Source organism: Ascaphus truei, chromosome 6, assembly GCF_040206685.1.
Source record: "Ascaphus truei isolate aAscTru1 chromosome 6, aAscTru1.hap1, whole genome shotgun sequence".
Lineage (NCBI taxonomy): Eukaryota > Metazoa > Chordata > Amphibia > Anura > Ascaphidae > Ascaphus > Ascaphus truei.
In genome coordinates, this window is record NC_134488.1 from 63,173,874 (window position 1) to 63,196,461 (window position 22,588).

Here is a 22,588-nt window from a genome sequence, read left to right on the forward strand (position 1 = left end):
CTCTCACATTCTCCTCTCGCATTCAAAACATTTCTAAAACCTGTCGCTTTTTCCTCCGCAATATCACAAAGATACGCCCTTTCCTCTGTTGCTCGACTGCTAAAACTCTGACTCAGGCCCTCATTCTCTACTGTCTTGATTACTGTAACCTCCTGCGGCCCTCCTGCCTCTCACCTGTCTCCCCTACAATCTATCCTAAACGCTGCTGCCAGAATCACTCTACTCTTTCCTAAATTTGTCTCAGCATCTCCCCTCCTGAAATCCCTCTCCTGACTTCTGATCAAATCCCGCATCTCGCACTCAATTCTCCTTCTCACTTTTAAAGCTTTACACTGTTCTGCTTCTCCTTACATCTCATCCCTAATTTCTCGCTATGCACCATCCCGACTCTTGCGTTCTTCTCAAGGATGTCTTCTTTCTACCCCCTTTGTATCTAAAGCCCTCTCCCGCCTTAAACCCTTCTCACGGACTGCCCCACACCTCTGGTATGCCCTTCCCCTCAATACCTGACTAACACCCCCTCTATCCACCTTTAAGACCCACCTTAAAACACACTTGCTTAAAGAAGCATATGAATAGCACTGTGGATAATACTGGACACATGATACAAAGCTTGACCCCCTGCAGACGCACTTACCAGAACTCCCTCCTATTGTTTCTGTACGTTCTCCCCACCTACCAATTAGATTGTAAGCTCCTCGGAGCAGGGACTCCTCTTCCTTAATGTTAATTTTATGTCTAAAGCACTTATTCCCATGACCTGTTATTTATATTATTTGTTATTTATACTGATTGTCACGTGTATTACTACTGTGAAGCGCTATGTACATTAATGGCTCTATATAAATAAAGACATACAATACAATAAACCTCCCTACCCTAAGCCCTTACCCTAAAAACCCATCCCATAAAATGCCCTACCCCAACAGCTAAAACCCCTTTAAAGGCATCCCTTACCTTAACCACTAAAACTGAAAATTTATTCATTCCCAATTAAGCGGTTACTATACCAAGACAAATTTCCATAGCCAATTCGAATCTGGCTTTCACCCCAAACACTCCACGGTAACTACCCTGCTAAAAGTTTGCAATGAAATCCAGTGTGGAATGGAATGGGGACAACTCACTGGGGCAATATTCCTAGAGTTTGCAAAGGCTTTTGATACTGTTGATCATGTTATCTTGCTTAACAAACTCCAGGGCTCTGGAATAGGGAAGCATGGTTTCATTCCTACATATCAGGTAAATCCCAACATGTGTCCATCTCAGGCTCTAACTCCAACCCCTTGGATATTGCCTGTGGTGTCCCACAAGGCTCTGTTCTGTGGCCCCTAGTCTTCTCAATGTTCATCAATGATCGTCCTACAGCTTGTAAGGGAGCTTCAATACACATGTATGCAGATGACACAATCTTATATGCACACAACCCTAGCCTTTCCGACCTTGAACACATACTTCAATCTGACTTTTTGTGACTTGAAACTTGGATTTCCCAAAACAAACTGTTTTGAAACACTGACAAGACTGTAACAATGGTATTTGGGACCAAGGCTAAATTTTTAAAGCTTCCAGCGACTGAGCTCCAGATCAGAACCAACGCTAACACCACCCTAACTCCTGTTACTAGTTTTAAATACTTGGGCATATGGTTTGACTCCCACTTAACATTCGGAATGCACATTGATACCATGACATCCAAAACCTATGCCAAACTAGGTGTACTTTGCAGGCACAAATCCTCCCTAAGTCTGCTGGTCAGAAAGTGTATCGCACAGCAGATGCTAATGCCAATTATCGACTATGGGGACATACTATACGGCTCGGCACCCCGAACTCACCTTAGCAAACTGGACACCCTCTACAAATCAATATGCCGTTTTGTTCTCCAATGCAACTACAACACATCACTGTGAAATGCTCAAATAACTAGATTGGTCATCACTCGAGTCTAGGCACAAAGTTCACCTTTCCTGTCTTGCCTTCAAATACTTTCTGGGCAAGCTACAAATCTATCTGAACAAGCTCCTCACCCCTACCACATGCAGCACCTATCATCTGAGATCTGACTCCAAAAGACTGTTCATGGTCCCAAGGTTCAGCAAAGTATCCGGCCACTCCTCCTTCTGTTACCGTGAACCCCAAAACTGGAACAACCTACCGGAGACTCTCACATCCACCACCAGTTTAAGTTCTTTCAAAACTAAAGCTGTCTCACATTTAAATCTTGTCTGTAACTGTTGCATACGCCTATAATATACATCTTCTCTAACTGTGCATGCAATGTATTGTATATAATGTATACCCTGTTCACTTATGTAACTGTATTTGTAACCATGTATTTTTCATCATAACTCTGTGCCCAGGACATACTTGAAAACGAGAGGTAACTCTCTATGTATTACTTCCTTGTAAAACATTTTTATAAAGAACTAAAACCCCTAAATTAACCCCCTACCATAAACCGTAATAAAATTTACCTTAGAAGCGGCGGATCGGCTGAAACTAAGGGTCCGTCTGTCACCAAATGCCGGTGGCCATTCAATGTCCCATTTCGGATCTGAGGCCACTTCTAGAGTCCACAAAAAAAGACAAAAATGCGCGCAGTCCCAATAGGTTCTCTTGATATTCAAAATGGGTGCTTTCCCTCTGCTGCTTCCAGTCTCCCGTGATCGGCGGGGTTAAATCGGAACCTGTATGTGAAAAGAAAGCGCAAAAGAGACCGCACCCCATGCGACGTAAGGGAATGACCGCAGCTGGCTGAGCACTCATCGTCACGTCTGCTCTGCACTGCGTGATGACGTCTACACGCAGTGGAGAGCAGACGTGACGACGAGTGCTCAGCCAGCTGCGGTCATTCCCTTACCTCGCATGGGGTGCGATCTCTATCCAACAAGTAAGCTGTGTCAACATCCAGCATTATCCAAGGACTGCTTTTTCATCATTAGATCCGTGGGTTTTGGATATCGGGAACCCCCCACTAGTGCTTTGTTATTGTGGGATTTTGGGTCCATGTGGATCCTAATTTTTTTATTATGTGAATTTTATCATGTGATTTTTTTATTTAGTCAATCATAAAGGTTTTTAATTGACATTTTTGACTGACTATGTGTTTTCCCTTTTTGCGCTTTCTTTTCACATACACTATTCTAGAGTAACTCCTCTGGCAGTGAAGGGGATAAAAGAACTGTTCTATTTAGGCCCAAAGTGAACCAAGGACCGTGGCATGTTCATAGGTTAAATGCAGCTGATTTAAGCTTTAAAAAAAAATCTGGATAAGTATGAACAAGTCGCTTTTAAAATTTCCATAGTAAATAAAAGATTTGTGTTTGGGAGGGGGGGGGGGGGAGTGTTGCAATCTTTACCCATCTAGCAATCTTTATGTCTTGGTTGTAAAGCTGTTTGCCAGTCATCAAAATTGTTAGTTTAGTTTGGTTCCTTTTTGTTTGCAAAGTAATTACAAAGCCTTCATTACTGAACCAGAAGCTTGTCCAGTGCACTGTATTCAAGCAGATCGAAGGAAGCCAATTAGACGGATGTGTTGAACTGCCCCTTTAACACCAGTTAACCGAGCTCCAATGAGCACAAAGAGTACAATAAAAAGGTAGTGGATGCCTCCCAGCAGGCGTGATGGAGGCTAAAATAGTAAGGGAAATCTTAACTGCTTGGGATAGGTGCAAGGGTGTCCTACATTTAAAGAAAGCCATGGATCTAAAAGGGCTTGAGGCTTCACAACAGATGAGTGGACCGGGGAGTTCTTGTTTGCTATAAATCTTAGGCTCATGGTTGCTCACAGGAACTGGGCTTGGGAAGACTTCTGAGGTCAGACTGTGAGTGATGTGAGGAGAGCGCCATAAAGCAGGATTTTCTCGATGCCCTCTGCGTCAGTAATGTAACTCGCGTCTGTGGGTTGCGTTTAGGGGCCCCAAGGGTGTGAAAATCGAGAACGCCAACACCAGCGTCGCGACATTGACCGGCCTGCAGGTTGGCAGCTACGAGTTCACGCTGACCGTTAAGGATGAGCGAGACCTGCAGAGCAAAAGCACAGTCAGCGTCATCGTGAGGGAAGGTGAGTGCATTTAGCATCAGCAACTCCCGTAGGCTGGAAGAAATGGCAGTGTGTCTGCCTTTGAAGTGGGAGAAACTGGGTTTAAATCTTTTGGCAAGTCTCTTTGGCCCACATATAGAAGCGATGTAGGTTAGAGGTTTTCATAGATTAAACCAGGGGAGCGCAAACTGAGGAGCGCAAGATGTTCTGGTGGGGGAGGGGGTGCGGCGCTTACAGAGGCCGCACGCTCTTCCCCAAAGCATTTATATTAAATGCTGGGGCGGCGCACGAGGCCTCTGTAAAATCCTATACCTTGTCTCCGAAGGCTTCTGGCAACGAGGCGTCAAAATACCCTGCAGCGTTATTTGACGCCAGAGACAAGGTAAGGGGGGTGGCATGCGTGAGCAGGAGGGGAGAGCAGGAAGTGGGGCGCAGGGGGAAAAGTTTGCGCACCACTGGATTAAACTATAGTTCACAGCGCTGCTATTGGTGCACAGTCAAAAGAACCTATGAGGTTCTGAAAACTGAAAGATTAAAAATTCTTTTGGGCCATTAAATGTATCACAACCCTACAGTACATGAAATCTACTTTTCTCCGGGACCAATTTGACGCTGCTAGAACTTTGAACTGGCCCATATAAAATAAGCCATGGGAATGGGCCGCATGGTGTCGACATGTGCCGGAAGGTGTCTTTCGTCATAGCACCACTTGGCAAATAAGGCCCATTATTCCACACCAAAATTAGATCACAAGCTCTGTGGGCAAAATGGATTATAGCTGTGATGCTGTTAAATTGAAGCCGGTCTCGCCCAAAACCTCTACTATGTTTCCCATTTTCAGAGATGAACAAGCCCCCAGTGGCCAAGATCGCAGGAAATGTAGTCATCACTCTTCCCAGCAACACCGCGGAACTAGACGGCACAAAGTCCTTGGATGACAAAGGGATCGTCGGCTACCAATGGGAGCGAGACGAGGCTAGTCCTGCGGCCGGGGTGAGCAGAACTTGCATCCCAGCGAGGAACATGTGTATGATGCTGCTACGTAACACGAGGCATCCTAAAAATTTCAGGAACACACTGGTACACTAATGTTTTTAGACTAATGTAAATGTACAGCAACATGTAAGTCTTTTGCTTCCGAAAGGCCTGCCACGTTGCAGGCCTCACGGGTATCAAAAGGTTTAAGGGATGTCTCGCCCTTGGGTCAGGGATTCCATTCGTTAGGTGGTGCATGTCCCTTCAAGGAGGATCACTCACTTTCTTTATAAAGAAAAAAAAACGGAGGCAAAACACACGTGTGTGTGTATGTGTGTGTGTATGTGTGTGTGTGTGTGTGTGTGTGTGTACACATTTGTAAATATAGATTGTATATACATGAAGGAAATATCCTAAACTATATAACCTTATTGCAGGCGGATTATACCGAGCTTTGCGCTTTCAGCTCCATTAGTCTTGTACAGTATTACTTCCTGGTAAAACATTTTATTAATAAAATAAATTAGTCTTGTACAGCGGTGGATTAGAAAATCCGCCGCCCCATGGCACTTATATGTGTTCTGCCGCCTCCTTGGTGCTGACCTCCATCTCCTTTGGAATCCCAGCATCAAATGACACTCCAGATGTCATCAACGTAACGGCGCACGGCGTCTCATTGCCATGGTAACGCGACGCCATTTGACATGACATGTTGGCATGGCAACGCGATGCCGTGTGAAGTCACGTTGGGGCATCCACGGCGTCATTGGACACTGGGACTCCAAAGGAGATGGAGGATGGCACCAAGGAGGCGGCCAACACATGTAAGTGACTTCCCATTAAGTCCGATAGGCAAGATAGCAGCAAATGCATATGCGGGTGGAAATTTTTCCCGGCTCCAAAGTTTGCCGCACTAGGCCCGGGCCTAATGGGAAATCCGCTACTGGTCTTCTAGGCAGCTAATTGCCTTCAAATTTGAAGCATTTAATTTGCTTGGAGCGCTGCGAGCAGTTGTATTCACAGGCCTGGATGCAAGTGGTTTAATATTCCCCGGACGCATCTTTATCATTCAGCTATGATTCTTCACTTGCTCCTGTAGGTTTAAGGGTGGAATATTTGTTGGTGTATTCGAAGAACAAAAGGTGCATCCACTTGAGGACACTAACCACCAGAGTTTATGTAGAGTAGCTTCTGGCTCTGTGTGCGTTTGACTTTTGTATCATCTCTGCTTCCTCTCCCCCTGACAGGAGGTTCTAAATAACTCTGATCATCACGCGGTCCTGTTCCTCTCAAATCTGGTGGAGGGAATATACATCTTTCACCTGAAGGTGACAGACGCCAAGGGAGAGAGTGACACAGACCGTGCAACCGTGGAGGTCAAACCAGGTGAGTTCTCATACAGTGTTTGACTGTGAAGGTCAGACAAGGTGAGTGCTTATATCTGTGGTGCTTAAGTTCATTCCTTTAAGACTGCCATCAGACCAGCTTAAGCGGGACAACAGTTCCTGTGTCTTGAGGACACCTGGGTGGCCGGCGGGTCAGGCGTTGTGCATTAATTGGAGCACTTCTAATCTTACCTCTTTAGGGACAAACAGACGGTCATTACAGTTCCACAGACCATCACTTAGAAATAGTTCAGCTTCTGGTAGAGGTTTATTAAAAAAAGGGTCGTTTGAGTAAGCTCCCTTAATTTGTGCGAGGAGATCTGCGGAAAACGTAACTCCCCCAAAAATTATTCTTTGGTAGAATAGTTCCTTCTTGCGCTTTATCTGAATACGGATTAGGTAATAACCGTGACAAGGCGTCAGCCATCCCATTCTTGGAGCCGGGCGAAGAATAGAGCCCACCTGGCTTGTAGCGCAGTCTCTTTGCGGATCGAATTTATTCTAGGTTCCTGTGATCCGTACACACGGTAACTGGGTGATTGGCCCCCTCAAGTAAATGCCTCCACTCTGAGAATGCAGCTTTTATCGCCAAAATTTTCTTGTTCCCGATGTCATAATTTCTTTCCTCTGTTGACATTTGGTATGAATAGAAGGCGCACAGATGAAGGAGCATCTTGGGTCCAGTTCTTTGTGAAAGGATTGCATCAACATCGGAGTCGGATGCGTCCACTTCAATGACAAATGGTAGTTCTGGACTTGGATGAATGAGGATAGGGGCAGATGTGAAAAGTGACATCAGCTGTCCAATTGCTGCATCCGCTTCAGGAGACCATTTGAAGGGGAGTTCTTTCCGTGCGAGTCGGGTGATTGGGGCAATAATGCCAGAGACATTTTTAATAAAACGTCCTATAGAAATTAGCAAAGCCCACGAATCTCTGAATGTCCTTCTCATTTCAAGGAATTGATCCTTGCGAAGGCACTTAAATTAAGTGCCGGGGGAGCTGCAGGGCCTCTGTAAACCTAACTTACCGTGGCTCCGGCGGCTTCCTCCCTGCGGCGCCATGGCAACGCGGCGTCAAAATGACGCTGCGAGGTCATGTGACGTCACGTTGCTATGGCAACGTGACGTTATTACGCCGGCGCGCGGGTAAGTTGGGGTTGGGGGGGGCGCGGGAGCGAGGGGACAGCCGTCAGGGGGGCGCAGGGAAAAAAGTTTGCGCCCCCCTGGGTTAGTGGGGTTACCACACGGAAGAAATGATCACAGCTCTCTACTGGAACGGACGCGAGGTACTGGATACCAGCAGACCACATCCAAGGCAGCAGCTTCCGTGAGACCTTCAGTCAGGGTAACCAGATGTTGGGGACCGGTGAAGAGTCCCATGTAAAAGTCCCGTTATGAGGCTCAGAAGCCTCCGTCAGTCCTACAGCAATGCAGCTCCAACAGCACGCCGCTCAGACCCGTGGTGTGCCTTCTGATGACGTCACGACACTCTCCTCACATGGATCGGGGGAGAGAGCGCATCGGCGAACAACACACAGGGCAGGCAGGGTAGCAATAGTAAACACCCGTACCGACAGGCAGTGAGGCAGGGGACCGGGAGGCACAAGCCAAGAATATACTTGACAAACAGTATGGTCAGATAGATGAACGATCCAACAATCCAACTAGTTTCGTAACACACGGTTACTTCATCAGGGAATACAAAAAGCTGAGGGGGTACACATGATTAAATACCCAGCAGCCTCCAATCAATGATTAGAGTATCATATTACAACACACGGCATTTAGGTAACACATGAATATTCATTAGCAAACCACAAGCAAAGTGTGCAGTTAAAGAAACAGAACATCATAAACCTTACACAATAAAAATACATAATACATATGGAGAAAGTAGCTGAAAGGAAAAAAGCCACAGTTAGAAAAAAGCAGGTGTAGTTATAACACATTCAAAGGAGTCTCAAATAGTTAAATAAAGATCAATATAGGGACCAGATGTCTATCTTCGTTTAACCCCTTAGGACTCAAAGAGCCTAATTTGTAGATCCATAGAGTTTCTTGATAGGAGAGGTTTTTGATTCTGTCACCTCCCCTCCTATCTTTAGGGACTACTTTAATGCCTTTGAACATTAATTTGTAGGGATCTTTATTATGATAAATAGCAAAATGGCGTGATAAGCTATGTTTTTCATAACCATTTCTTATATTTCAAACATGCTCCTGCATACGGATCTTTAGACACCTCTTCGTACGGCCTACATATTGAAGACCACAGTCCCAGTTAACCAAATAAACCAAATGAGTAGTATTACAATTTATAAATGAATCGTTGGCAAAGCTCTCACCATTCACAAAAGACGTAAATGTCTTCCTCTCAGGGTGTAGGTGCTTACAAATCGAGCGCCTCCCACATTGAAAATTACCAACAGGTTTATCGCTTATCCAGGAGTTAGGGTTAAATTTAGAAGGCGCACCACGGGTCTGAGCGGCGTGCTGTTGGAGCTGCATTGCTGTAGGACTGACGGAGGCTTCTGAGCCTCATAACGGGACTTTTACACAGGACTCTTCACCGGTCCCCAACATCTGGTTACCCTGACTGAAGGTTTCACGGAAGCTGCTGCCTTGGATGTGGTCTGCTGGTATCCAGTGCCTTGCGTCCGTTCCAGTGGAGAGCTGTGATCATTTCTTCCGTGTGGTAACCCCACTAACCCACTGCTTGATTTTCATTATATTGATGTACGCAGAACCTTTAATTTTTTAGTAAAATTATCTTTTAATTGTGCTTCACTATGTGCGTTGTGCGCCCTGTCTTTTTGTTTTTTCTATAGCCCTAGGGGTGTCGAGCCAACCCTCAAGAAAGGCTGCAGACATCACATTAGTGTTATTTCCCACAAGGTCAATTTATTGTTTATTTAAACTTTCACTTGCACTGTTTCTATATACACTGTTGAATCATGTTTTAGCTGCGCACTCTCACCCTTTTGTCCTCTATGATCAGTCCAACATTGGCTTAGTTGGTATTATAGATGGTGGGCTGAAGCTTAAACAGAAGTCTGCATTGATTAAGGAAATCCCAGAATGATTGTTTTTCCCCCAAAAAAATTCCAGAAGGGGTACACGGGGCGCGGTTTGCACAGGCGCAGTGTTTTGAACAGACGCAGCTATTAAAGCTGCACGTAGTTCATGGTTTTCCGCTTCTGCGGCGGTGGCCGAGCGGACGGCACGTTCCTCAGCGGGCAGCCCGTTCGTCTGGGCGGAGGGCACGTTCTTCCCAGCGGGCACCATGTTCTTCCACATGACCAAGACGATTAAAAACATGTCCTTGTTCTTTGAAACCAATCATGGCACGTTACAAGTCAAAGAGCGTCCAAGCCTGGGTCAGGCCGTTCCGGCGGGATCCATGGTAGGCCCTGTTTATTCTGTCAAGGGTTGATCTTCGGCTGGAGAGGATCCCAGTGGCAGGAACAGCAGGGAGCGTGGTCAGGGTCACAATCGGAGGTCGGAGGCAGGCGGCAGATAGCGTGGTCAGGGTCACAAGCGGAGGTCGGCAACGAGGAGACTGGAACAGGATAATAGCAATAGCAACAGCGGTAAACACAAGAACCTAGCAGGAGCTGAGGAACCAGTATAAACAAGCACTGACAGGAAGAGGAAGTTTATATAGGCAGGCTGAGAGTAGAGCACAGGTGCAGAGGTGTCAGGTTACAGGGTCTGGAATGTTCCTTGAGAGAGCTAGCAGAGCAGCAGTAATCCCGGTGGACAAGTATGAGTACTGCAGGCTTAGAACATGACAATTTGAAATAAGTATTTTAAATAAATGAGGAACAGGGGAGGGGGGAAATGGGAATGAAGAACTTCCACGTAATTGTTCTGATGTTGGAGTAACTGTGCAGTTCATTTACTTACGATGATGGTCTCAAAGCACGGAGGATAAAAAACTTTCTCCTTATGCACAAAATAGTAACCATATTTATTTGTGATGCCAAATTTACAAAACCATATCTAGAAACGGCAGCAAAAAAATCTGTGTGACCGAGAATGCGAAATATTAAATGGTAGTAAATGGAAACAAGAATGATAAACGACAAGTACACAAAAAAGAGAATTATTGAGCAACCTGTGCTTAAGCTGAGAACCTTAAAACCCGAAAAAGAACAAATGGTGCAAATTTGTGCCCTCTATTTTTGTTCTTTTTGAGGCTTTTTGTTTTTGCATTTGAAGATGAGTGGTATCCTTTTATCTGGGGCAGCGTCGGTTCAACAACATAAAGAAACGAAGAATCACTTGAGGATCCTGTGTACAGTAGCTACAGACTCGCCTTTACTCGATACATCAGATTGGGTGTGGATACATTAGTCTCCACATTTATGGTCTTGTCGAAAACCTTACTGTGTTTTCTGTGTGTCGGCATCTATAGGGACAGGGCTATCAGTGGTTATTTCTGCACAGATTTGTATTTGTTATATTTTCTGTTATTATTGCATTTGTGGTATTGGGTATTTAGTGTGGCTGTCTAGGGTAGATACTGGTGCAACACACAATTCCAATTCACCGACACTTGAATCTCATAAACTAAAAATGTATCAACTCTAAATTATCAGCAATTCCTTCACCTAGCGCACCTTCAATGCACACAGGTGCATGTACACTAGTGCCACTTTTTTTTCTTTCATTTCCTTGAAACCCGACCAGTTGGTGGCCCTTGAAGACTGGAGTTGGCCATCTCAGACTAAGAGCCTTCATGTGCACTGCTGCTGTGTGGGACTGCAGTTCTAACCCTTGTTTTGCCATTGATTTGGAATGAGCTGCTGGCCCCTCTGGCAGGGAAGGTGTAAAATCACTAACACTGACACCCCCCTTTCCCCCGCCCCCCCACCCCCTCCTCCACCTTCGTCTTTAGATCCCATGAAAAACAACCTGGTAGAGATGATTCTGGATGTGAACGTCAGCCAGCTGACCGAGAGACAGAAGGGGATGTTTATGAGGCAGATTGGGGTGCTCTTGGGAGTACTGGACTCGGACATCACAGTGCAGAAGATCCAGCTCTACACAGAGCAGAGGTGAGTCACAGCACGAGACTAACCCACAGGTTCCTGGTGACATTTAGAACATCACTCCCACCCAGGGTACCGTGTCACCCAAGGGTGTGTCAGACCTACCAAAAGGGTTCCCCATGAGAAAACGCACGATGACATGATTTTAACGTAAGGAGGATTAAACATTTAAGTACTTTTTAACGTACTAGGAAAACAGAAAGTTGGGTGTAGATTTGTTAACATTGTGATTATGATAACGCTGTAATATAAATGCAGCTGTTAAAGCAAAATCCTACATGTGTGTTTTTTTAAATAAGTACTATGAGAAAATACTTGTAGCATTTAAAAACAAAAAAAAGAATGTTTTAAAGACAATTTTAATGCTTCTAATGTAGGAAGCATTTCCAAAGTGACAGCCCCCTTCCCCTTCTGATAGTCTCCGGCTCTTGAGCCCCGCCCTCTCTAGCAGTGCACCAATTGTATCTAGTAACTGCCCAGTCAATCATATTCCAGGACTACATTGCCCAGAATGCTGTACAATAACTGAATTAAATAACCCGGAGCAAGCTATCAATTACAGGAGAACAAATCGATCTGCAACTTGGCTAATCGCTTGTCAGTGTGCAGATTGTATTGATTCACATATAGAATGGGGAAAAAATATATATTTTAAAAAACAAACAGCAGCTTGAACTGCAGCTTTAATGGAAAATGTAGTAGTAATTGAGAATAATCATCAGTTTGTGTAAATTAATTTGTGCTAGGTTATGATACCTTGTTCTTTCTAGATGTAATTATACTGTACAGAGCCTTCCAAACGTCACATACATATAATAAATCCAGAATTTATTTTCCTGAGCATCTCCATGGCAGTGGGAACCAATGGGTTAAGTCCAATTTTCCAGATGGCATAGGACAAATTAAAGAGTTACACCTGTAAGAGGCCCTACATATAGGCACTCCTCACAGGTTTTTTGTTTTTTTTATTGTCCTATCAAGCTGTGGTTGGGAGTTTAGTTTGCTGTTCTTAGGTAGTATTCTTTTGGGGGAGCTTACATGACTGCTTGCAGTCCAGCCAAGGAGAGTCCTTGCCTCTCTCGCCTTGAAGTCCCTGCGATACGCAGCCCTCGGGGTTTTGTCTGTCAATGGGCTCTGGTGTGAGCCAGGCTACAAAGCATTTCTGACAGCAGCTATGCTGAAGCGACCAGGAGGGAGGCAAGACTGCCTTACAAGAAGTGTAGGCACTGATTCCCTGGGATGCCATGCGGGCTGATGCGCTCGCAGTATGCTTGCCTAGCCCTCCATGTTCAGCAATGCACAGACGCTTGTATGCACCCATGACATCAGGAGTGCATGGATACTTGAAAAGAAGCCAGATCAGCTGTTTTTGGCGTTTTTCTCTGCCTGTAAGGAGACAGAGATTTATACGAGGCACTGGTGAAATAGCAGCAAGAGGATCTGTTCCATTAACCATGGATACTGCCTCCATGTAAGAGTTCTGGTGCTAAGGTAAGCCCAAGGGAATTAGAAAAGTTAATAATTTTAAAGTAAAATTTTTTGGGGGGGAGGGGAGAATGTCAGATATTCATAGAAATGTCTCAGTGCTTCATGTTCGCAATTGTAGGAAACAACTGCCAGATCTGTGAAGACTGCCACAAAGAAAAAGGCCACTAAAAAGACGAAATATTGTTTAGCATGTGACAAGAATTCAGCATTGGCGGATAAGAAGATTGGTGACGCATGTCTTACAGAGGCTGCAGAGGAACCAACAGAAACATGTCTGAGTTTTTCTCTTGAAAGAAAGAAACGGTAACTCAGGGCAGCAGTAGAGGCCAGAAAAGGGCTCGCTCCTATACCAGTCTAGACAGACCAATAGATTCTTCCTCAGAAGATGCAGAGGATCAAATGAGATCTATGGATATAAAATTCTAATCTTTAGATGAAGACCTTGAAACATCGGAATCCTCTACTTTTGATGTAGATCTTGTGGGCCTTTAATCAAAGCTGTCTGTGAAGTCTTATAAATTAATGACTCAATTCCACCGACAGAAGCAAATAATAGGATGTGTAAGGGAACACAGAGGAAACCTATAACATTTATTGTATATGACATCGTCAAAGTGTTAATTAAATTAGAGTGGTCTCAACCAGACAAGAAGGTCTCATTTTGTAAGACATTTTCCAGAATGTATCTGTTTGGCGAATGATTCCAGAATTCTACATTCTTCAAAGGTGGACGCGGCCATATCTAAGATCACCAGGAAGACAACCTTACCAGTTGAGGAGATTACAACTTTCAGAGATTCTATGGATAGAAGAATAGAAAATGCGCTCTGAAAATCCTTCATAGTGACAGTGGCAATTAATCAATATCCACAGCAAATAAATTATGGATTTCCAATGTAGCAGAAGCTCTTGAAAAAGGGGTTAAAATATCTCCCACTATCAGTGCGCTTTGAGATGGAACTAGCCACAGAATTAATTGTTGCTATGGTCTATGGCGTTGTCATTAGTAGGAGCCAGTAGAGCTCTCTGACTTAGACCATGGAGTGCAGATTCCGCATCCAAGAATAACCTTTGTGTATTATCATTTGAGGGTAAACGATTGGATACCATAGTTGAAAAAGTTTCAGGAGGAAAGAGTATATTCTTGTCTCAATAGATGACCAAGGCGTTTTCCCAGTTCTACGACTCAAGATGATCGATTCAATAATGGGGATATGAGAGCCGCTAGATCAGAACCCTGGAGGGGAGGTCAAAGTAACCTTTTTCGTTCCCCAAAAGGAAGAAGTACTCCAGAGGTTCTAGATTTCGCATGAAATGATAGATCCAATCATTTTGGGTTGGGGGCAGACCCGTTATTTCCAAGACGCTTGGACTCAGTCACAGACTCATGGGTGATCAGCGTTGTCACCAGAAGCTATTTTCTTCAATTTCAGACAGTACCTGAAAGAAACTATTTTGTGAGGTTCAAGAGTCCAAGAAGTAAGGAAGCCTTAAAAGAGAGCTTGAACAGTTTACTCAAGAACAGATCAATAAAAACCAGTTCCACGACATCAAAGGTTTCAAGGCTTCTACTCCAGACTATTCCTGGTACGAAAGAAGAACAATTCTTTCAGGGCAGTGCTAGACCTCAAAAATATCAACACATTTTTAGAAGTAAAAAAGATCCAGATGGAATCACTGAGTATAATTCACAACGACTGGATGGTCTCAGTGGAATCAATTTGGTCCTCACTCTGCACAGAGAAAATGACCAGTCATACAGAAAAGTATTCCATCAAACATCTTGGAAATAAGATCATCCCTTATTGTTGCAGGAAGGTTGGAGGAAAGGAGATTTCACCAGCAACAAAGGAAAGTGTTCTTTACAGTAAGGGCAGTTAAAATGTGAAATTCATTACCCATGGAGACTGATGGCAGATACAATAGATTTGTTCAAAGAAAGGTCTTTTTTAGAAAGGAAAGGCATACAGGGATATACCAAATAAGTAAACATGAGAAGGATGTTGATCCAGGGAGTAATCAAGAATTGGCAATTCTTGGAGTCAGGAAGGAATTTTATTTTTTCCCTTATGAGATATTATTGGATAATATGTCACTGGGATTTTTTTGTTTGCCTTTACTGTGGATCAATAAGGAAGTATAGATATAGAACAAAGTATCTGTCGTCTAAATTTAGAACAGGTTGAACTTGATGGACGCATGTCTTTTTTCAACCTCATCTACTATGTAACTACTATGTAAGAGCAGTCATGCAAGCAATGTTGTTTTCGCAAGAAATAGAAGGCAGAAGCCTAAAGATCAGATCAGACAACATCACTACAGTAACATACTTGAAAAAACTAGGAGCAGGGAGCTCCACGTTACTGGAAGAAATTGGGCCTATCTTCAAATGAACGGAAAAACCTCCACATTGCCTTACAGCAATATATATTCCAGGAAGTTTAAATACAAGGGCAGACTTTCTAAATCGGCGAACCGTTTAGTCAGGAGAATGGTCTCTAACAGCTTTTTTTCAGATTACTCAAAAGTGGGGTATAACACAGATAGATCTGATGTCTACATCCGAAAACACAAAGTTGGTAACCTTCTGTTCAAGGTTTGCTCTCCCAGACGCTTCCTACATAAACTCTCTCATTCAATTGGAAGTTCCAACTAGCATAAATCTTCCCTCCAGTACCCCTAATCTCAGGTGTACTCAGTATAAGGAAAGACAGAGCAGACATAGTGACGATCATTCCGTTTTGGCCACGCAGGGCATGGTTTCCCTTGCTCGTCAGCATGGTAAAAACAAACCGTGGGAATGACCGATATCTCCTAACCTCCTATCGCAGGGACCGATTTGTCATCCTGATGCACAGTGCCTGTCTTGAACAGCATGGTGGTTGAGTGGAAACTGTTACACGGGAAAGGCCGATCAAAAATGTCGTAAAAACATTAATGCAGGCAAGAAAGGTGTCTACCTCCAAAACCTACCTTAGAATATGGCAGCGTTGTTATCAGTGGTGCAGTATCTAACATATTGATTACTTAAATCCATCAATTCCATTGATATTGTAATTCTTGCAGAAAGGACTTGACCTAGATCTTAGTGCCAGTTCCTTGAATGTTAAAGTGTCTGCCTTATCAGTGTTACAAGGCAAACAGTTGACCATACTGGACTTAATATCATGTTTTTTTCCAGGCAATTTGCCAAATATAACCAAGTTAGAGTGCTACTCTCTCCGTGGGATTTGCCTCTAGTTCTACAGGCACTCACAAAGGCACCGTTTGAACCTCTCAAACAGGTCTAACTCACAAAATTAACGTGGAAAACGATTTTGTTGGTAGCAGTTACTTCAAATTCTAGAATAAGTGAACTACAAGCTCTATCAAGAAAAACCCATGCTTGGTGTTCCATCAGGATAAAGTAGTACTCAGACCAATACTTCAATTTTTGCCGAAAGTGGTATAATTTTTTAATTTAAACCAAGAAATAATCCTTCCTTCATTTTGTCCCAAACCAGCAAATGTTATTAAAGAGCAACTTTTACATTCATTGGATATTGTCAGATGTCTAAAGATATATCTGGCCAGAACAGAACCATTCAGAAAATGGGACCATCTGTTCGTACTTCCCAGGGGGGGGGGGGAAGGACAAGCAGCTTCAAAGGCTACTTGCAGTAGATGAATCACGGCAGCCATGAGAAAGACTTACATGGTGCAAGGCAAGCAACCTCCGGAAGCACTAAAAGCACATTCCACCAGATCCATGGCTACTTCTTGGGCAGCGAAGGCACAAGCTTCTCCTCAAGAACTTTGCAGAGCAGCAGTAATGGTCTTCCATAAATACGTTCATTAAGAACGATCATTTAGACATCCTGGTCTCAGCAGACGCATGCTTTGGCTGTAAAGTATTGCAAGCGGTTGTGCATTAGAAATTAAAAGATTTATGCATTATCCATCGATTTTGTATGATTTATTTGTTGCCCACCCCAGTTAATAGTGCTTGGGCATTGCCCATTGGTGCCCACTGCCATGGAGATGCTCAGTAGAATAGAAAATTGTTTCACAATCTTAGCGTCATTTTCTTTTCCTGAGTTATATTCCATACCAGTGCGCACCAAGCACACGACCAAAAAACATAAGGATGTATTAATATGTGTTATATGTTTCAGCTAAGAAATACAAGACTGCCTGCAAGGAGAAGGAGTGGCTATATTTAGGGCCTCCTACAGGTGTAAGTCTTTAATTTGTCCTATTCCAGCTAGAAGGTGTGACTTAACCCTTTGGTGTGCACTGCCATGGAATATTACTCGGGAAAAGAAAATGACGGTAAGACTGAAAAAATTTCCCATTTTCTCATACATCTGCTTCTTTGTCTGAAAACGAATCCAATCTTAATTAACCAGGCCGTCAAACTAAAAATAGCTTGGGGGGCAATTCTTAAATCCGACTACAAGACTCGGTCCGTATCATCAGAGCAGCAGAAGGAAATGTAAAAAAAAATAGTCTTTCTAACCTACACGTACACTTTTTTTTTATTTTATTTCCCCCCCCCCTTGAGCTTTCCTGATTACAAATATGTAAATGTCACTGGTATCTCTCCCCCACCCCATCCGTCTCTCTCTACTACCCCCCCTCCACCTCCACATCATCTGTCTCTCTCCACCGCTCTTCTACCCCCCCCACCCAACCCTCGCTGTCTCTACCCCCCACCCCCTTCATCCTTTTGCTCTGTCCCAATCAGCCATGCAACCTCCCTCCCACTCAAGCTTCGGGCCACGTGTTTGACAGCCGTGTAATAAACTGATGTTTGTGGGTTAGCTGTTGCTTTACTGGCACAACCCTTTGTGTTACTTTGGGGTTTTTAACACGCCGCCTCTGCTCCCCTTTCCTCCAGCACGAAGATGGTCTTCTACGTCCAGAACCAGCCGCCTCAACAGGTGCTGAAAGGTTACCAGGTGGCCTGGACACTCCGTAACGAGCTGCGCAAACAGCAGAGCGACTTCCTCATCTTCAGAGCGCTGGAAATAGACACATTCAGTGAGTGAGGGAGAGTTGAGGGAATCGCAGCAAGCAATTGAACTCGCCCCTTATTGACTGCCACTGCCAACCCCCTTCAGTGTTAGAGGGGCCTGCAACTCGTTGCTTCGCAATGTGTTACAGGCCCCCCCCCCTGACGCTCAAGAATCAGCTTCTGTTACCATAATGCAATGTATATAATGTATATGTACCATATCCCCTGAAACCTTTCCTTCGCTGGAGAGGAAAGCCGTCTCCCCCCAGGGCATGTTCTCACGGTGTATCCCCTTCTCAGCCTGCCAACTGAACTGTTCCCTGCATGGCCGCTGTAACTCCGTCACCAAGCGCTGTGTCTGTGACCCCTTCTGGATGGAGAATTTTATCCGTGTGCGTTTTGGTGATGGGGAGAGCAACTGTGGTGAGTTACTACACCGGCATCTGCTAACCTGTGCTACCCCATTGCGTCTATGGACATCTTGCAAGTAATTCAATTTGCTCTAAAGCGGCCGTTCAGGGCATTGTCGGACGAAAACTCCAATTGTTGTCATTGAGTTTTTGCCCGATAACAGTGCAATCTACCGCTCGATGCTATTGAATAAGGCCCAGTGTTTTATAGATTAATTAGAGGCTGTTTCACGGACACTCCTTTTTAAAGCCCCAGTCTTGCATAACAACATACGATGGATTTAGGCTAGCTGGAGCTAAAATGCAAAGCAATCTGTTTTTTTGCTGGCTAGTGGAACCATGGCACCGAAAGAGTTAAAAAGCAGAATAACTGGCTCCCTATTTACAAAAACTTACTTTGAATCGCTGGACACGAGCAGAATCGTTCAATCTAATTTGATCTCTTTGCATATAGTTAAGAAGCCCCCCAAACGTTCACTGTCCGTCTCCTCTTTCCATATTTCTAAATTCTCTCGAAACTCGTTCCATGCCGGCGGTTTCGTGCGTTCTGCCTGATTACCTAGTTGCCAGGAAGCCCACATTGGTGCCGATGTATCGTGCGCCGGTACGGGTTAGCATACCCGATCGACATTAACTGCCATTGACTTCAGTTGGCGCTAACCCATCAGTGCACAAACTGGGGGGTGAGAGATTTAACTGCGGGGGGGCGCGAGGTTTACAGAGGCCCCGTGCGCTTCCCGAATGAACTTAAATGAAGTGCCGGGGAAGCGGCGACGGCCCCTGTAAACCTTATTGTGGTTCAGACGTCATCTGGAGACGAGTCGCCATGGCAACGCAGTGTCAAATGACGTCGCGAGGTCATGTGACGTCGCGTTGCTATGGCAACATGACGCCCAGACGTCGGGGACCACGGTAAGGAGGGGAGGGTGGGGCGCGCGAAGAGCAGGACAGCCAGCAGGGGGGCGCAGGGGGAAAAGATTGCGCTCCCCTGCGCCAACCCATGCCGACGCTTAATGAGCCTTGTCATCGTGTTATTTGCAGCCCTTGGCCAAGTTATCACGCAGTGACTCTCCTCTCCCCTGCAGATTGGAGTGTTCTGTATGTGGTCATCGCGTGCTTCCTCATTGTGGTGGCTTTGGGACTGTTGGCCTGGTTCACGATCTGCTGCTGCAGGAGGTGAGTTATGTTCGAGCACTTCCCCTCAGTACAAAGGAGAGGCGGGGGCGCATCATTTTATCCAGGCCTGGGATTCGGTGTCCCAACAGTTACACGAAGAGAGAAGTCTCTGCACAACACAAATAAGCAGAAAGAGGACTCAAAAGTAGAAAAACAAATAGGGGTGTGAAGACAGTGTGTACAATCGGCTACACTAAAATAGCAATATGCAAAACTAGTATCAAAGCACATCTAAATACAAAGTGAGATGCAAAGAGACTTGCATGTTTATTTGTAGAAAATACAATCGATGAACGTTTCGGTCCAACACTGGAACCTTCATCAGGACCATAAGAGATTTGTATTTTTCAACAGTTACATACGACATTCGCCAATATGTATTCTCAAGACTGATACTCTACATAAAACATTCCCGGCTTGCACAATGCTGCGGAACAAAAGCACAAATCAAGAGTAACAGCATAACATTTATTTTTTTTAAACAACATTTTTATTGGGTTTTCAAGCAGAAGAATACAGAAAGTAAAACATTCAAGAGTGATGGGGGAGAGGAAGGGGAGGGGGTACATAAAAAAATGGGGAGAGTTAGGGGGGGAGGGAAGGGGGTGGCACAGCATCATGGTGAGTCAACAATTCTTTATACTTGTAACAGTTTTGAGGTTGAGTGGTGGGATTCAATATCACGTGGGAGCTTTTTTGACTGGGATAAAAAAGCCGGTCTGAGGGCCTTAAAAAGATACCAATAGGACATAGTAAATATTCTGTGGATGGGCGACGGGGGAAACATCTAAACTTTGTACGGGAGAAGAGTGGGGCTGGTTGATCTCGGGGGTTCTAGGCTTAGAGAGTCCCGGTGTGTATATAGACTACCTGCGTGAGCTAGCCAGGAAAACCAGACTTTCTGGAAATTTTGGTATGTATCATTAAGGAAGCTTGTCAGTTTTTCCATCATACAAACAGACGCACTTACCAGAACTCCCTCCTACTGTCTCTGTACGTTCTCCCTACCTACCAATTAGAATGTAAGTTCCTCGGGGCAGGGACTCCTCTTCCTTAATGTTACTTTTATGTCTAAAGCACTTATTCCCATGATCTGTTATTTATATTATCTGTTATTTATTTGATTACCACGTGTATTACTACCGTGAAGCGCTATGTACATTAATGGCGCTATATAAATAAAGACATACAATACAATAAATCACAGCTTGTTTCTAAAAAACAACATTTTTTTTCTACACTTATCATATTAGGTGAATATTTATATACCTATTGGCGCTACTATATTTTCTTTTTATATGTATATATGTATATTTGTGTGGTGGGTTAAATGTGCAGTTCCCCCTACGTGCTAGTTTTTTACATGGATGGAAAGCAGGGGGTCCCCGGAGCTGAAACTATAGGGGGATGAGGGGGATAACCAAAGGGCTCCTTTAATAGAGCCTCGGGATCTCGCAGCGTAATGTTTCCACTCAATAAGTGAAGCTTCTTACCTCCCGTCCTCACAGGAAGAAGGGCAAACCCAAGCGGAAGAGCAGGTATAAGATCCTGGAAGCCACCGATGACCAGGAGAGCATAGAGCTGAAATCCAGCCTAAAACCAGGTAACCAGCAGAAGCCTGGGAAGTCTGTGCTGGCCCCATACAGCTCTGCCTTAGCCCCTGCACTGCCATACAGACATTGAGCAGTTTGCTGGAAATCACCAATTACATGTAGGGAGCTCAGAGCATATGGTACAAGCTTGTTGCCAGAGATGACCAGCAACTCCTTGCAGAGCAAGAAAAGAGTTTGAAATCCTACTAATATCTCTTATTGTTCTGTTGCAGGCAGTGTGAGGAGCAGTGATAAAGAGAAGTAGGTAGAGTAGAAAAGCAACTAAGACAGTGAAATAATACATGAAGTGCAGGTGACAGAGAGATGTATGTTTGTCAAGGAATGGATAGTGTGTGACCCATATATGTCAGAGATTTCTGTATATTAGGAGGGGATGAGAAGTATGTGTCCCTGATGTCTGTGTATTAGGATGGAGTGAGAGGTATGTGTCCCTGATGTCTGTGTATTAGGAGGGTGCAGGCGCCGCTGCTTTTAACGACTCCTTTTCCCTCCTGCCCCACAGGGGTGAAACTGAAAGCTCCAGCACAGAATACGAGTCTAATGCATTCTGAATCCGAGCTCGATAGTGACGAGAACGTGTACACCTGGTCCGACAGGGAGAAGGGCAACCTCCTCCGACCCCAGAATGGCTCCCTGCGTAATGGACAAACCCCCCACAAAACCAAGCACCAGCGAGAGGAGGTCTTGTAGCCAGAAAGCAGGGGGGCCCTACAACCTCACACTTAACGTCCAGAAACCCTCCTCTCTGTTGTGCAGGAGGTGGTGGGCCCTCACTCAATATCACTTCACTCCTCGTCGGTCTCTCTCATGAATGAAGCTGCTACTTTGAACTGCTTTTAAAGAGATGGATATTTTATTAGAATTATCACCACCTCCTGGAACTGGAGATACTTGAACTGGAATTTTACATTGGAAAACACTGGATTTATGACCGGGGGTGGGAGGGGATAGATTATTTTTTTTGAAAGCGACTAATTTAATGGTGTTTTTTCTGCACAGAATCCCGGGACTGAAGACCTTGGGATGAGCCACATTTTTAATGTTATTCTGTCAATTGCACTTCTCTGCCAATCTTTCACCCGGCAGTGAAGGGTTAAATGTGAATGGCGCCGGGCATTGCCTGCGGTCGGGTCAGGGTTTGACCCCCTCCCTGTCTGTATCTCACAGCCTGAGTCTGTAGTGGGTTCTGCCTCTTGGTTTTTAATTATTATTTTTTTTTAACAAACACTTGTGGGGAAGCGGCTTACAGTTTCTCACCGACATGAGCCACCGTGGAACCAGAAGCTGATCTCGGAGGAAGAATGTTGCAGAAATGTCAGAGACTGGAAGCGGATACAGGGGGGGGCAAGAGGGGAAACGTGCAAAGCTTTTGTGTTTAATAAAGTCAGACACTGTCCTAAACTTTCACTCCTTTATTCTGAGCAGTGACGAGTGATTACATAGAG

At 44.6% G+C, this 22,588-nt stretch overlaps 1 protein-coding gene across 6 annotated transcripts in view; it reads left to right on the forward strand.

Moving 5' to 3' along the window:
* The window catches only part of KIAA0319L (KIAA0319 like), a 78,592-nt gene extending 56,048 nt beyond the window's left edge, over positions 1–22,544 (forward strand). For 4 of the 6 annotated variants that reach the window (XM_075604579.1, XM_075604581.1, XM_075604578.1 and 1 more), the window contains 9 exons: positions 3,918–4,066; positions 4,887–5,038; positions 6,268–6,406; positions 11,307–11,466; positions 17,828–17,970; positions 18,245–18,367; positions 19,440–19,530; positions 21,039–21,133; positions 21,646–22,544. In XM_075604579.1, coding sequence (XP_075460694.1) covers positions 3,918–4,066; positions 4,887–5,038; positions 6,268–6,406; positions 11,307–11,466; positions 17,828–17,970; positions 18,245–18,367; positions 19,440–19,530; positions 21,039–21,133; positions 21,646–21,833 — 1,240 coding nt within the window. In that variant the 3' untranslated portion in view covers positions 21,834–22,544. Of the gene's footprint in view, positions 1–3,917; positions 4,067–4,886; positions 5,039–6,267; positions 6,407–11,306; positions 11,467–17,827; positions 17,971–18,244; positions 18,368–19,439; positions 19,531–21,038; positions 21,134–21,355; positions 21,388–21,645 lie in introns of all 6 variants that reach the window. The other 2 variants (XM_075604582.1, XM_075604583.1) reach the window with 2 other exon arrangements.
* The last annotated feature ends 44 nt before the right edge of the window (positions 22,545–22,588 follow it).